Source organism: Esox lucius, chromosome 11 (assembly GCF_011004845.1).
Source record: "Esox lucius isolate fEsoLuc1 chromosome 11, fEsoLuc1.pri, whole genome shotgun sequence".
NCBI lineage: Eukaryota > Metazoa > Chordata > Actinopteri > Esociformes > Esocidae > Esox > Esox lucius.
In genome coordinates, this window is record NC_047579.1 from 14,201,524 (window position 1) to 14,216,568 (window position 15,045).

The following is a 15,045-nucleotide window of genomic DNA, read 5'->3' on the forward strand; positions in this document are numbered from 1 at the left end:
CAGTTTGACAGACCTAAGCATTAGGTTATTTGCTGCTTTTGTGGCATTTCTGAATCTGAATGTCTCCTGAGTAAAAGTATATCTAGCCTAATTGAATATACTAAAATGTTATTGAGGTTGTTAAATACATTTATAAATATACGTTTAATTTATTGCATAACATATGTTGGTGAAGTTTCTGAAGCCTGATGCATTCTTACTGATTAAAGGACTTGAGTCCCATTGTTTAGATAGGTAGAGGAATGTGGGGGAGCTGGTATTTGCATAGGGGGCATCTATTGTCTGTCCAGATGCAGATCAATGGGTTTTAGGACAGGATAGGAGAAGATACACAACAGGGGGCAGTAAGGTCAGTTGGCCCCTTTGGGTAAACACAACAGTAAACATGGCAGTAAGGATAAGGTGGGGGAAGATAGCATTTGTGTGATAGAACAAAGGGAATGTGTTTGATTGACATAAGACAGATGGCAGCATCTTACCACACCCCTTTTTCTATGTAATAAATACTGTCGGAATGATGTTTTTATTTAGAGACTATTCACTGTTACTTTGTAACCTGCGTATTCTCTCCTTGCAAGTTTTATTAAAACCGTTTATTGCGCAAATGATTTCTCCTGTCTTACCTACCATTTTCATAGAACTATTTGGATTTTAGAAATTGCCATCACACATATTACGATGTACATATATTTTTTTTCATTTAACACCTTTCTTTCGGGCATGAGGGGGTGGGGTCGACTATTCGATAACAAAAGCTGAGGAATTATCGATGTTGAAAATAATTGCCATGCACATCTCTAATCAAATTCTCTTTTATGACCTGTGGATGCTGAGACAAGGCATCATGCTGCATTATGCTGCCTTGTCTCAACATCCACACAGAAGTTACGGGATAGTCAAAATTAATTAACTAAATTGGGACATATCTTATGAGCATGTTTTACCAAGCCGTTTCGATTCTGATCACACTGCTCACTCAATCAGGAAGTGTTTATCTGATACACGTGTGTTTGAGGGTAACACATTCCCCAGCTTTACAACCATGACTGAGATTACAGTCTGCCACTCTACCACAAGGAGTCACTAGAGTGCAACATGACAAGGCAGCCCTGTGTGACTTCCACCCATCCACCCTGGCAGAACTGAGACAAATTACTCTGTACTATGATGGATCCCTGGGCAGCATCAGTATGATGTAACCAGACAATTCCTGAAGAAATGTAACAGATGGGAAGTTCAAGTCCCTATGAGACAACATGGTAGAATGAAGGGATGTCTTCAATAAGAAAGAGTGTAACAATAATACAGTGGGAATGAATGGTGGATCAGTGGACATCAGAGGGGTGGAATGAAGATTAGTTCTAATGTGTGATAGACTTGGACTAACAGAAATTATTATGTAAGAATATATGTTTGTAATGGTGGTCCTGTTACTCATGTTGTGTTTCCTTCCAGGCCTGCTGGGATGTCTGACAGGGTTTGGTCTTGGAGGCATGGACCTGCTGGCAGCTCAGAGCAGGTAGAGGTGGAAACAGATGTTTGTATTCCCCTTTTGTTGTGTTGCCCCTTTGTTGTGTTGTTGTTATGTTTATTGTTCGCTTGTTAATTGTGTTATTCACCTCAGAGTCTCCAGTCTACATTGTGGGTCCTTCAGCAGAGCAGAGATCTTCTCCACTCCCGTATCCTTCAGATCGTTGTTACTGAGATCCAGTTCTTTCAGGTGTGAGGGGTTTGACTTCAGAGCTGAGACCAGAGAAGCACAGCCTTTCTCAGTGATTCTACAACCTGACAGTCTGGATAGAGATTATCATCATGTCACAAACAGAACAATAGTTCAGAATAACATTAGATCATCCTCTATATATTACATCATTGTCTTGTGAACTTTTATAACTAACATTACCAATAAATTAAACTAGAATGTAATTTACTATATAGAAAATCATCAGTGTTCTCTGTCAATAAAAATACTGTAGATGTAAAAAATAAAGTGTGTGTATTTGTGTGTGTGAGGGGAGGAGTAGCATGAATGATAAAAAACAGACAAAGGGGGGTGGATTTGTGGATATCAGAGGGTTTAAATGAAGATTAGTTTGAATGGTTGATAAACCTGGAAAGTAGAACTGCAACGATAATTAGACAAATTCCACTTACTTATCTAGTATTCAACTTACTTATCTAGTAAAATATGTTCTGGTTTGGGAATTCATTACTCATCATATTGCCAGTAGGTTTGGAGACTGAACACAACTATCTCACACATAATTTGAAACATTTCTGATCCTACAGGCAGCAGTGAGTCTATTCAGTGAACCAATATGCAGGTGAAACCATCCACATTTCAAATAGAGAAATAATTAAACCATATGTTGTAATACAGGCTCAGAATGGTCTTTCTCCATGGGCACATCCACTATTATTTTGTTTTCCTCACATTTATTTGTTTTCCTTACCTTGCTCCTAGTATACTAAACACATATGCAACAATTTGCTAAATGTTATTGTGATACAGTCAATTAATGGATTCATTAGGCTAGAACTGGATTTCACATTATTGGCAATACAGATACTGTCTGTCCATATAAAAATGTCTGGAATCTTTTATTTCTGCTTAGGAAACATTGGACTTCACATGTTGTCTATATTTTGGTTTAAATTAAAAGCAATACCACATAGTCCGTGAGTCATGCTTTTTCTTTTTCGATTATTCGAATAATCTAGTATTAATACATAGAAGAATCCGTAGCAGCACCTCTTCTGGAAAGAAAATAATAACAATATGTTGTTGTTTTCATGGAGGCCCTGCTGGTTGTGGGTGTTTCACCTCCATGTCTGATAGGAGGTCTGGTGGGGCTTCATCTATCAGACCTTTAACCCTCATCCTACCGACTGGGGAACCACAGAGCCCAGAGGGGTACTTTATGTCATATCTCACAGGGCTTTATTCTATCATTACAACGTTTCATCACTTTGTCAATCAATATGTTATCATTACAGAGGTGTACTTTCTGTCATATCTCACAGGGCTTTATTCTATCATTACAATTTTTCATCACTTGGTCAATCAATTTGTTCCTAATGACTTCATAACATCAAGCACTTCTTACATATGCAAATGGTATGCAAAAGCACCCAAATCCGCCTATGCAGTTTTAATAAATGTAACTATTTACTGAGGTAATTTATCCTATAGGTCACAAACTATCGGGGACGATGACGACGACTCTGTCAGTCATTGCGATGGAGAAAGACACAGATGCATCAGACACAGATTTCCTACCATCAGGCAGGTTGTACAGGCTCTTTGTTCCTGTACCAGCAGGCTCAGGAACAGTTTATTTTTATCTATGACCCAACCAGGCGGTTCGAATGTTATCATTGGATTGAATGGGCGTTATCAGTGGTTATCAGCTTCAAAGATATGGGTCAGAAGGGGCCTGCTAGCCTACTGGTAGGCTTAGAAGGCTGTTATCATCCATTTGCATGGTTAATTTAGTATTTAGATAATTTAGTATTGACGAAATCATCACAGTTTAAAGGCTCTCATTTTAATGGTCTTACCTGTAGACTTACCCTAACCCTAACCTTAACCCATTTTAATGGTCTTACCTGTAGACTTACCCTAACCCTAACCCATTTTAATGGTCTTACCTGTAGACTTACCCTAACCCTAACCCATTTTAATGGTCTTACCTGTAGACTTACCCTAACCCATTTTAATGGTCTTACCTGTAGACTTACCCTAACCCATTTTAATGGTCTTACCTGTAGACTTACCCTAACCCATTTTAATGGTCTTACCTGTAGCAGCGACCTGAATTCGTCTGGGATTGGATCTGGAGTCTTCTTGTGTATTTATCCGTGATGAACCATGCGAATGGATGATAACAGCTTTTTGAGCCCACCAATAGGCGTAGCAGGCCCCTTCTGACCCATATCTATGAGGCTGATAACCACTGATAACGCCCATTCAATCCAATGATAACATTCAAACCGGGTGACCCAACACTAACCACACCCACCTGCCCACCACTTAGTACTGCCTCTCAGAGACATTGTTGCACTACTCCCTTTGTATTACTGGACTCTGTCACTGCCTTGCCAAATCTGATAAGGAAGTTTTCAGTTGTAACATGTACATGTCGACCTCAGGAACCTCATTGCTGATATCCCTGTATTTCAGTTGCACATGCTACCTTGCACCTTCAATTTACCTTTATGCACATTTAGAATTGCCATTTGTACATGCATTTGCCTTTATTGCACATTTATACATCCCACTTATAACATACATTGGTCTTAGTTGATTCACTTGTAATTTTTTTGCACTCTATTTGCATTTCTGTTTAGATGCTAAATGCATTTCATTGTACTGAACATCAACTTGTTCATTGACAATGAAGTTGAATGTAATCTAATTTCAATTATTTTATATTGGGGTCAAAATGACCCCGGTTGGTTTCACCATATAAATATAACACAAATAATGTTTCCTTGAAATGAATGAAAACGAAATGATACCAGAATCAAAAGATGGGAAATAAGCTTTTGTGTACTGATGTGGATTGTACTTGTTATAAAAGCTGCAGTTTGTATTAAAGAAAAGTAAATATTTTCATTTTACACAATATGCAATTTAACTGTAACTTTCCTGAAATAACAATAATTAGTTTTCTTTTTTTCAGATAAAATTAATGACCTAATAATGTATTTAGAAGAAATAAGAAACCATATGTCGTAATAAGGGCTCAGAGTTGTCTTTCTCCGTGTACACATTCACTATGATTTAACACTTAAAACAAAAGCATACAGACTAGACCTGGACATCGCATCAGTCTTTTCAAATAAAACAGCACTCAGTCTTTTTGGTTAGGACACTATTAGCATGGCACATTTAATAGTTCAAACAGGTGCAGTTAATACAGGTAATGAGTGGAGAACAGGAGGGCTTATTAAAGAAAAACAAACAGGTCTGTGAGAGCCGGAATTCTTACTGGTTGGTAGGTGATCAAATACTTATGTAATGCAATAAAATACAAATTCATTACTTAAAAATCATACAATGTGATTTTCTGGATTTTTGTTTTAGATTCCGTCACTCACAGTGGAAGTGTACCTATGATAAAAATTACAGACTTCTACATGCTTTGTAAGTAGGAAAACCTGCAAAATCGGCAGTGTATCAAATACTTGTTCTACCCACTGTACCGTTTGGAATTATGGCCAAAAAGTTCAACATTGGTTTCATCAGACAATTACACATTTTCCTTTTGGGAGATGTTTGTTTGTTCAAACTTCAGCCGGGCTTGGATGTTTTCTTTGTAAGAAAAGGCTTCCGTCTTGCCACCATTCCACATAGCCCATTCATATGAAGAATACAGGAGATTGTAGCATACAGACAGTACTTGCCAGTTTCTGCAATTTCTTTTAGTGTTGCTGCAGGCCTCTTGGAAGCCTCCCTGACCAGTTTTCTTCTTGTCTTTTCATCAATTTTGGAGGGATGTCCAGTTCTTGGTAATGTCTCTGTCGTGCCATATTTTCTCCACTTGATGATGACTGTCTTCACTGTGTTCCATGGTATATCTAATGCTTTGGGAATTATTTTGTACCCTTCTCCTGGCTGATATCTTTCAACAATGAGATCGCTCTGTTGCTTTGGATGCTCTCTGCAGACCATGGCTTTTGCTCTGTGATGCAACTAAGAAAATGTCAGGAAAATCCTACTAGAACAGATTAACTTTATTTGTGATTAATCAGAGTCATTTTAAATGATGGCATGTGTGTACCATACCATCTTCTTCCACTTATCCGGGGCTGGGTCGCGGGGGCAGCAGTCTAAGCAGGGATGCCCAGACTTCCCTCTCCCCAGACACTTCCTCCAGCTCTTCCGGGGGGACACCGAGGCGTTCCCAGGCCAGCCGGGAGACATAGTCAATCCAGCGTGTCCTAGGTCTTCCCCGGGGTCTCCTCCCGGTGGGACGGGACCGGAACACCTTCCCAGGAAGGCGTTCCGGAGGCATCCGAAAAAGATGCCCAAGCCACCTCAGCTGACCCCTCTCGATGTGGAGGAGCAGCGGCTCTACTCTGAGCTCCTCCCGGGTGACCGAGCTTCTCACCGTATCTCTAAGGGATCGCCCGGCCACCCTGCGGAGAAAGCTCATTTCGGCCGCCTGTATCCGGGATCTTGTCCTTTCGGTCATGACCCAAAGCTCATGACCATAGGTGAGAGTAGGAACGTAGATTGACTGGTAAATCGAGAGCTTCGCCTTGCGGCTCAGCTCTTTCTTCACCACGACAGACCGATACATCGATTGCATTACTGCAGAAGCTGCACCGATCCGTCTGTCAATCTCCCGTTCCATCCTTCCCTCACTCGTGAACAAGACCCCTAGATACTTAAACTCCTCCACTTGAGGCAGGCACTCTCCACCAACCTGAAGTGGGCATGTGTGTAATGACTTTTATTTTAGATGAGTTTAAATGTGATTGGTTACTTCTGAACACAGCCACATCCCCAGTTATAAGAGGGTGTGCACACTAATGCAACCAGGTTATTGTAAGATTTTTATTTAAAATGTTTCCCCCTCGAAGATTTTAGTTTGTTTTTCATTTGAAATGTTCACATTATATGTCACATTAAAAGTGGAAAAAGTTCTGACATGATTTATCTCATTCTTTTACATCACAAAAACCTGGCAATTTTAGAGGGATGTGTACACTTTTTATATCCACTGTATCTCTCACACTCACAGCTGTATGGAAAGGAAGACCTCGTCTGACTTCCTTCAGACTATGTCTAAATAACCCAGATGTAGAAGATCACATTCATTGATGCCTGTGTTTGGACACTGTATGTTCAAAGTTATGAATATATAGTCAAACTAGCTGCTTGAGACCACAGAGTTTTGTAGTTTCCCTGATTACGTTCATTAGTTATATATCAGGTTATTTTCATGAACTGAATGTTTAATGCCATAGAAAGTGGCCAGGTGATCACAAAGATTACTGAATCATTGCTAATAAAACATAAAATGGTCATAATTTTCAGGCTGGTTTAATTAGAGAAGACCAGTGAACATTTATAGTGAAAAGTGGACATCACCAGGTGGTTGGGGACTTTGTCCTGCTGGGAGTTCAGGGCTGGTGGAGGTTCACCCATTGACATCAACAGCTGTTTTTAGTCCGTTGTTGTAGTGTAACACCTCTGTTATATTATTATAATGTTAATGAGCACTATATTGTATCAAATAAAAAAATAAGCTACTATTACTCACCTCAGAGTCTCCAGTCTACAATGTCGGTCTTCAATCAAAGCAAAGAGTTCAATCACTCCTGAATCCTCTGGCTGATTGTTACTCAGATCCAGTTCTTTCAGGTGTGAGGGGTTTGACTTCAGAGATGAGACCAGAGAAGCACAGCCTTCCTCAGTTATTCCACAACCTGACAGTCTGTAGAGAGATTATCATGATGGCACACACAGAACAATATTTCAGAATAACATTAGAATATCCTCTATATATTACAACATTGTCATGTCAACTTTACTTACGGACATACTTTATAAAACTGACATTGCCAATACATGACACTAGAATGTATAGAAATCCTGTATAGAAAATCATCAATGTTGTCAGTCAATAAATATACAGTACTGTAGTTCAAGGAAGAGTAAGTGTGTGTGTGTCTGTGTGTGTGTGTGTGTGTGTGTGAATGTGTATGTGTGTGTGTGTGTGTGTGTGTGTGAGGGGAGGAGTAGCAGGAATGATAATAAACAGACAAAGAGGGGTGGATCTGTGGACATCAGAGGGTTGAAATGAAGATTAGTTTGAATGGTTGATAAACCCGGAAAATAGGACTGTAACGATAATTAGTCAACTTACTTATCTAGTCAAATCTTTTCTGTTACGGCCTTTGATTAGTCAATTATATTTCCTATTAGAATATATACTGTATATTTGGAAACTCTCAACACAACAATCTCACACATTACCTGAAACATTTCTGATCCTACAGGCAGCAGTGAGCTACACAGTGACCCAATACGCAGGTGAAACAATCTAACATCCCAGAATATTTCAAATAGAGAAATAATGAAACCATATGTTGTAATATGGGCTCAGAATTGTCTTTCTCCATGGACACATCCACTATGATTTAACACTTAAAACCAGAGCATACAGACTAGGCTGGAACATCGTATCGGTCTCTTCAAATACATACGTTTATTGACCATTCAGGACTCAAACATTACTGTATGTGTAACCTTGTAATGTGTACATATGATTTAACACAGTCATTAAACTATCACTTGAATTTATGTAACAGTGATTCACTATGATAAAGTTATACCTCTCACACTGTAAATGATAAGAAAGCCACACTACTACGCTCAGATGCAATCATTTAATATCATACCAACGTTTCTACAGACAAGCTGTCTTCTTCAGGGTAGCAACAGGGTATATCTCTCACACTCACAGAAGTATGGAAAGGCAGACCTCATTTGACTCCCTCAGACTCTGGTACCGAAGGTCCAAAAAATAATAACTAGCTGATGGATTCAGACCAAGTTCTCCCCAAAAAACATATTGTCTAAATAACACAGATGTAGAAGAGCTCAGGGCTGGTGGAGGTTCACCCATTGACAACAGCAGCTGTTTTTAATCTCTTGTTGTAGAATAACACCTCTGTTGTATTATTATAATGTCAATGATCACTATGATTTATTAAATATAAAATAAACTACTATTACTCACCTCAGAGTCTCCAGTCTACATTGTGGATCCTCCAACAAAGCAGAGAGTTCAATCACTCCTAAATCCTCTGGCTGATTGTTACTCAGATCCAGTTCTTTCAGATGTGAGGGGTTTGACTTCAGAGTTGAGACCAGAGAAGCACAGCCTTCCTTTGTGATTCCACAACCTGACAGTCTAAAGAGAAAATATCATGATGACACAAACAAAACAATAGTTCAGAATAATATTAGAATATCCTCTATATATTACATAATTGTCATGTCAAATTTACTTATGGGCATACTTTATAAAACTGACATTGCCTGTATATATGACAAACGAATGTAACCTCCAACACAAAAATAAATCAGTGCTGTCATGTCAGTACATACACTCACCTAAAGAATTATTAGGAACATCTGTTCAATTTCTCATTAATGCAATTATCTAATCAACCAATCACATGGCAGTTGCTTCAATGCATTTAGGGGTGTGGTCCTGGTCAAGACAATCTCCTGAACTCCAAACTGAATGTCAGAATGGGAAAGAAAGGTGATTTAAGCAATTCTGAGCGTGGCATGGTTGTTGGTGCCAGACGGGCTGGTCTGAGTATTTCACAATCTGCTCAGTTACTGGGATTTTCACGCACAACCATTTCTAGGGTTTACAAAGAATGGTGTGAAAAGGGACAAACATCCAGTATGCGGCAGTCCTGTGGGTGAAAATGCCTTGTTGATGCTAGAGGTCAGAGGAGAATGGGCCGACTGATTCAAGCTGATAGAAGAGCAACTTTGACTGAAATAACCACTTGTTACAACCGAGGAATGCAGCAAAGCATTTGTGAAACCAGAACACACACAACCTTGAGGCGGATGGGCTACAACAGCAGAAGACCCCACCGGGTACCACTCATCTCCACTACAAATAGGAAAAAGGGGCTACAATTTGCACGAGCTCGCCAAAATTGGACAGATGAAGACTGGAACAATGTTGCCTGGTCCGATGAGTCTCGATTTCTGTTGAGACATTCAGATGGTAGAGTCAGAAATTGGCGTAAACAGAATGAGAACATGGATCCATGGTGGTGGTGGTGTAATGGTGTGGGGGATGTTTTCTTGGCACATTTTAGGCCCCTTAGTGCCAATTGGGCATCGTTTAAATGCCACGGCCTACCTGAGCATTGTTTCTGACCATGTCCATCCCTTTATGACCACCATGTACCCATCCTCTGATGGCTACTTCCAGCAGGATAATGCACCATGTCACAAAGCTCGAATCATTTCATATTGCTTTCTTGAACATGACAATGAGTTCACTGTACTGAAATGGCCCCCACAGTCACCAGATCTCAACCCAATAGAGCATCTTTGGGATGTGGTGGAACGGGAGCTTCGTGCCCTGGATGTGCATCCCACAAATCTCCATCAACTGCAAGATGCTATCCTATCAATATGGGCCAACATTTCTAAAGAATGCTTTCAGCACCTTGTTGAATCAATGCCACATAGAATTAAGGCAGTTCTGAAGGCAAAAGGGGGTCAAACACAGTATTAGTATGATGTTCCTAATAATCCTTCAGGTGAGTGTATATTGTAGATGTAAAAAGAAGGTTTGTCTGTGTCTCTGTGTGTGGGTGTGTGTGTGTGTGTGTGTGAGTGGGGGGGGGGGGGGGGGGGTAATTTGCATGATTGTACTTACAGAGCAGTTCTGCAGGTTTTGATCACTGGCAACAACCCCAGAAGACCTTTCTCTGATGTGGAGTATTTCTTCAGGTCAAACACATCAATCTCCTCTTCTGAAGTCAGTAACACAAAGACCAGAGCTGACCACTGTGCAGGTGACAGTTCTTCTCTGGAGAGACGTCCTGAACTCAGGTATCTTTGGATCTCCTCCACTAGAGAATGGTCATTCAGTTCATTCAGACAGTGGAACAGATTGATGCACCTCTCTGAAGAGGGATTCTCCCTGATCTTCTCCTTGATGTATTTGACTGTTTCTTCATGGCTCTGTGAGCTGCTTCTGGTCTTTGTCAGTAGACCTCTAAAATGCTTCTGATTTGACTCCAGTGAGAGACCCAGAAGGAAGCGTAGGAAAAGGTCCAGGTGTCCAGTCTTACTCTGGAAGGCTTCATCCACAGCAGTCTTGTGAAAATCTATTTCAGGTATTTTCCTTAACTTAGTTGTTAAGGAGTTTGATTGTTTTTCAGCAATTAGATTTTTATTATTGTTGATGAATGAGAGAAACACATAGACAGCAGCTAGAAACTCCTGAATACTCAGATGGACAAAGCAGAACACCTTGTCCTGGTTCAGCCCACATTCCTCTTTAAAGATCTGTGTACAGACTCCTGAGTACACTGATGCTTCATTGATATCAATGCCACACTCTTTCAGGTCTTCTTCATAGAAAATCAGATTGCCATTCTGTAGCTGTTGAAAAGCCAGTTTTCCCAGGGTCAGAATGCTCTCTTTATTCCAGTGTGGATTTGTCTCTTTTTTCCACTCATACTTTACATTCCTGTGTTTGGACTGAAACACAAGGAAGTGTGAGTACATGTCTGTTAGGGTCTTGGGCAGCTCTACTTTATCATCTGTAGTCAACATGTACTCAAGGATTGTAGCAACGATCCAACAGAAGACTGGTATGTGACACATGATGTGGAGGCTCCTTGATGTCTTTATGTGTGAGATGATTCTGCTGGCCAGGTCCTCATCACTGAATCTCTTCCTGAAGTACTCCTCTTTCTGTGTGTCATTGAACCCTCTCACCTCTGTCACCAGGTCAACACACCCTGAAGGGATCTGATTGGCTGCTGCAGGTCTGGTAGTTATCCAGAGGAGAGCAGAGGGAAGCAGATTTCCCTTGATGATGTTTGTCAGCAGCACATCCACTGAGGTTGACTCTGTCACATCACAACAGCTCTTGTTGTTCTTGAAGTCAAGGGGCAGTCGGCACTCATCCAGACCATCAAAGATGAACACAACTTTGTATTTGTTGTAGTTAGAGATTATTGCTTTATTGGTTTCAACTGAGAAATGATTGATGAGTTGAATCAAACTGAGATTATCCCCTTTCATTAAATTCAACTCCCTAAAAGGGAGGGGAAATACAAATTGGACATCCTGATTGGCTTTTCCTTCAGCCCAGTCCAAAATGAACTTCTGCACAGAGACAGTTTTTCCAATTCCAGCAACACCCTTTGTCAGCACAGTTCTGATAGGTTTGTCCTGTCCAGGTGTGGGTTTGAAGATGTCATTACATTTGATTGCTGTCTCTGGTCTTGCTTGTTTCCTGGTTGTTGTCTCAATCTGTCTCACCTCATGTTCATTATTGACTCCTCCACTTCCACCCTCTGTGATGTAAAGCTCTGTGTAGATCTTATTGAGAAGTGTTGGGTTCCCTTGTTTAGCGATACCCTCAAATAAGCACTGACACTTCTTCTTCAGGTTAGATTTGAGATCATGTTGGCAAATCACAGCAAGCTCATCTGAAATAAATAACCCAAATTATATTAATGATGTTTCTATAAATGTTTACAGCATTTTATCAATTAATAAATAACACAGAGAATATGAATGTTCCTTCAAATGTCTGAATTGTAAGTAGGGTTGCACGATATTGACAAAATGTGATACTGTGATATTTATTATGATCATTGCAATATCGATATTAATTTAGATATATTCTTAAACAAATGTAAAAACACAAAGGTTATTGGAAAACCCATCAAAATAGATTCATAACATAGGAAAACTAAAAAACAAGGGTCTTTACAACACAAGGGTTTATTTAATCTGACAGTCATACTGGACTGGTACAACATGAATAAATAAAGACCATGTCTACAGAACAGGACATGTTGTACTGGTGGTACAGAAGACCTGACAACCCTGTACAACTTTTTAGAGTTCCAGACATGCGGCAAATTGGGGATCAGGACTGTCATTAGTACTTGCATTTGTATTAATTGCACATTTATACATCCCATTTGTACATACACTATACTTAATACATACATTATACTTAATACTTATATTATACTAAATACTTATATTATACATAATACTTATATTATACATAATACTTATATTATGCATAATACTTATATTATGCATAATACTTATATTATACTTAATACTTACATTATACTTAATACTTGTACATTTCTACCCACTTATATTTGCACTTCTGGTTACACAAAATCAGCAATTTGTTGTACTGTACTTGTTGTACTGTTCAATGACAATGAAGTTGAATCCACACTGAAGTTTTAGAAAAACTGGTTCGGATGAGCCCATTCAAAATACATAGCCACGCCAGCCATGCACATCATTGGTTGCATCTGCCAGTGCATATATAAAGGAAAAGACATCTGTAGAAGCATCTAGAGATGTTTCCGCTGTGAGAATGGCATGTTACCACAATTTAAGCTATTTTCAACAAGGATTACAGTGTACACACTAAAATAAAAATGTCCACACAATTTGCAGAATTCTACTCCAATGAGCAAAACACCTCCACAGATTTGCACAACATTACATACAATGTCTGCTTCACCCTTTTTGCAAAACATTACACACAGTGATATGTAAAACTCTACACACATTTTCACACCTTAGACACAGATAAGGATAGTGAGGTTACTTCCTTGTCATTACAAAGCCCCAGATTGCCAATGAACAATTGAACACTAATGAACAAATTGGATAATCACATCCACCAGGTGTGGAAGCAAACATTTGCTAATTTGAAAACGCAGCACTCAGGTGTGCTATAAAACAAAAATGGAAGGAGCTAGAAGAAGAAGAGTGAGAATGAGAGGGGGAGCTCAAAGAGGAGATGAAGGAGGTGGAGGAAGAGGAGAAGAAGGAGATAGAGGAAGAGGCCTAGGTAGAGGAAGAGGAGGAGAAGGAGGTAGAGGAAGAGGCCTAGGTAGAGGAAGAGGAGGAGAAGGAGGTAGAGGAAGAGGCCTAGGTAGAGGAAGAGGAGAAGGAGGTAGAGGAAGAGGCCTAGGTAGAGGAAGAGGAGAAGGAGGTAGAGGAGGAGGCCCAGGTAGAGGAAGAGGAGAAGAAGGAGGTAGAGGAAGAGGCCTAGGTAGAGGAAGAGGAGGAGAAGGAGGTAGAGGAAGAGGCCTAGGTAGAGGAAGAGGAGAAGGAGGTAGAGGAAGAGGCCTAGGTAGAGGAAGAGGAGGAGAAGGAGGTAGAGGAAGAGGCCTAGGTAGAGGACGAGGTAGAGAAGGAGGTAGAGGAGGAGGCCCAGGTAGAGGAAGAGGAGAAGAAGGAGGTAGAGGAAGAGGCCTAGGTAGAGGAAGAGGAGAAGAAGGAGGTAGAGGAAGAGGCCCAGGTAGAGGACGAGGTAGAGAAGGACTTGAAGAGTTGATAGAACCTGAACAAAGAAGACGAGGACCAAATTTGACTCAAGAAATCCGTGCAACACGTATTGACCATGTTATCAACCATGGACTGACTCTGATGGAAGCTGGACAAAGACTTCAACCAAATCTCAGCAGAAATACTATTGCATCAGTAATTCGGACATTTGATCAAGGAAACAGGTAAGCTAACCACACAGTTCATTGAAACTGAAGCTTGCTGTACTTCTCATCAATATTGTTAACTGTGACATTTGACAGTAGGCTGCATGTGTATTTCTTTATATATATTTACATAGGATTGAGGGTCGAGGACACCAAGGTGGAAGGGGCCCAATGTTCACTCCTGCACAAGAGGCCGCCATTGTGAACATGGTTTTGACCAATAATTGTATCAGGCTGTGAAAAATCCAAGCCAATATCATCAATGACAATATCATCAATGACAATATCATCAATGACAATATCATCAATGATGACCATGTTTTCAACAACATCCAACGAGTCTCTGTCAACATTAGGTCGAATCCTCAAGACAAATCTAATATACATGAACAACTGTATGGTGTCCCCTTTGAGAGACATTCAGAGAGAGTGAAACATCTGCACAATGAGTATGTGGAGGTATAGTTCATCTTACTATGGTGTGGTATTGTGCACTGCTCATAATGTTCTGGCACAAAGAAATACTGTGCAATAGATATTGAATAGGATCCTATTGTCTTTTACTGTGTTTCAGAGAGTCTTGCAAATGGAAGCTGCAGAAATTCAACATGAGTGGATGAGGCTGGATTTACCCTTAACAAGAAGAAGAGGGAGAAATGTAATTGGACACAGGGCAATCACCAGTGTGCCAGGGCAGCGAGGGGGTAACATCTCCCTTTGCGCTGCTATCACACAAAATGGGGTCCTCCACCACCATGCAAATCTGGGACCCTA

At 40.2% G+C, this 15,045-nt stretch overlaps 1 protein-coding gene across 1 annotated transcript in view; it reads right to left on the minus strand.

Moving 5' to 3' along the window:
- The window catches only part of LOC117592790 (NLR family CARD domain-containing protein 3-like), a gene marked incomplete at its 3' end in the record, with an annotated part of 85,799 nt that overhangs the window by 54,205 nt on the left and 16,549 nt on the right, over positions 1-15,045 (minus strand). The window contains exons 6-9 of the mRNA XM_034295442.1: positions 10,434-12,222; positions 8,757-8,930; positions 7,275-7,448; positions 1,620-1,793 (exon numbers count right to left, since the gene is read on the minus strand). Coding sequence (XP_034151333.1) covers positions 1,620-1,793; positions 7,275-7,448; positions 8,757-8,930; positions 10,434-12,222 — 2,311 coding nt within the window. The remainder of the gene's footprint in view (positions 1-1,619; positions 1,794-7,274; positions 7,449-8,756; positions 8,931-10,433; positions 12,223-15,045) is intronic.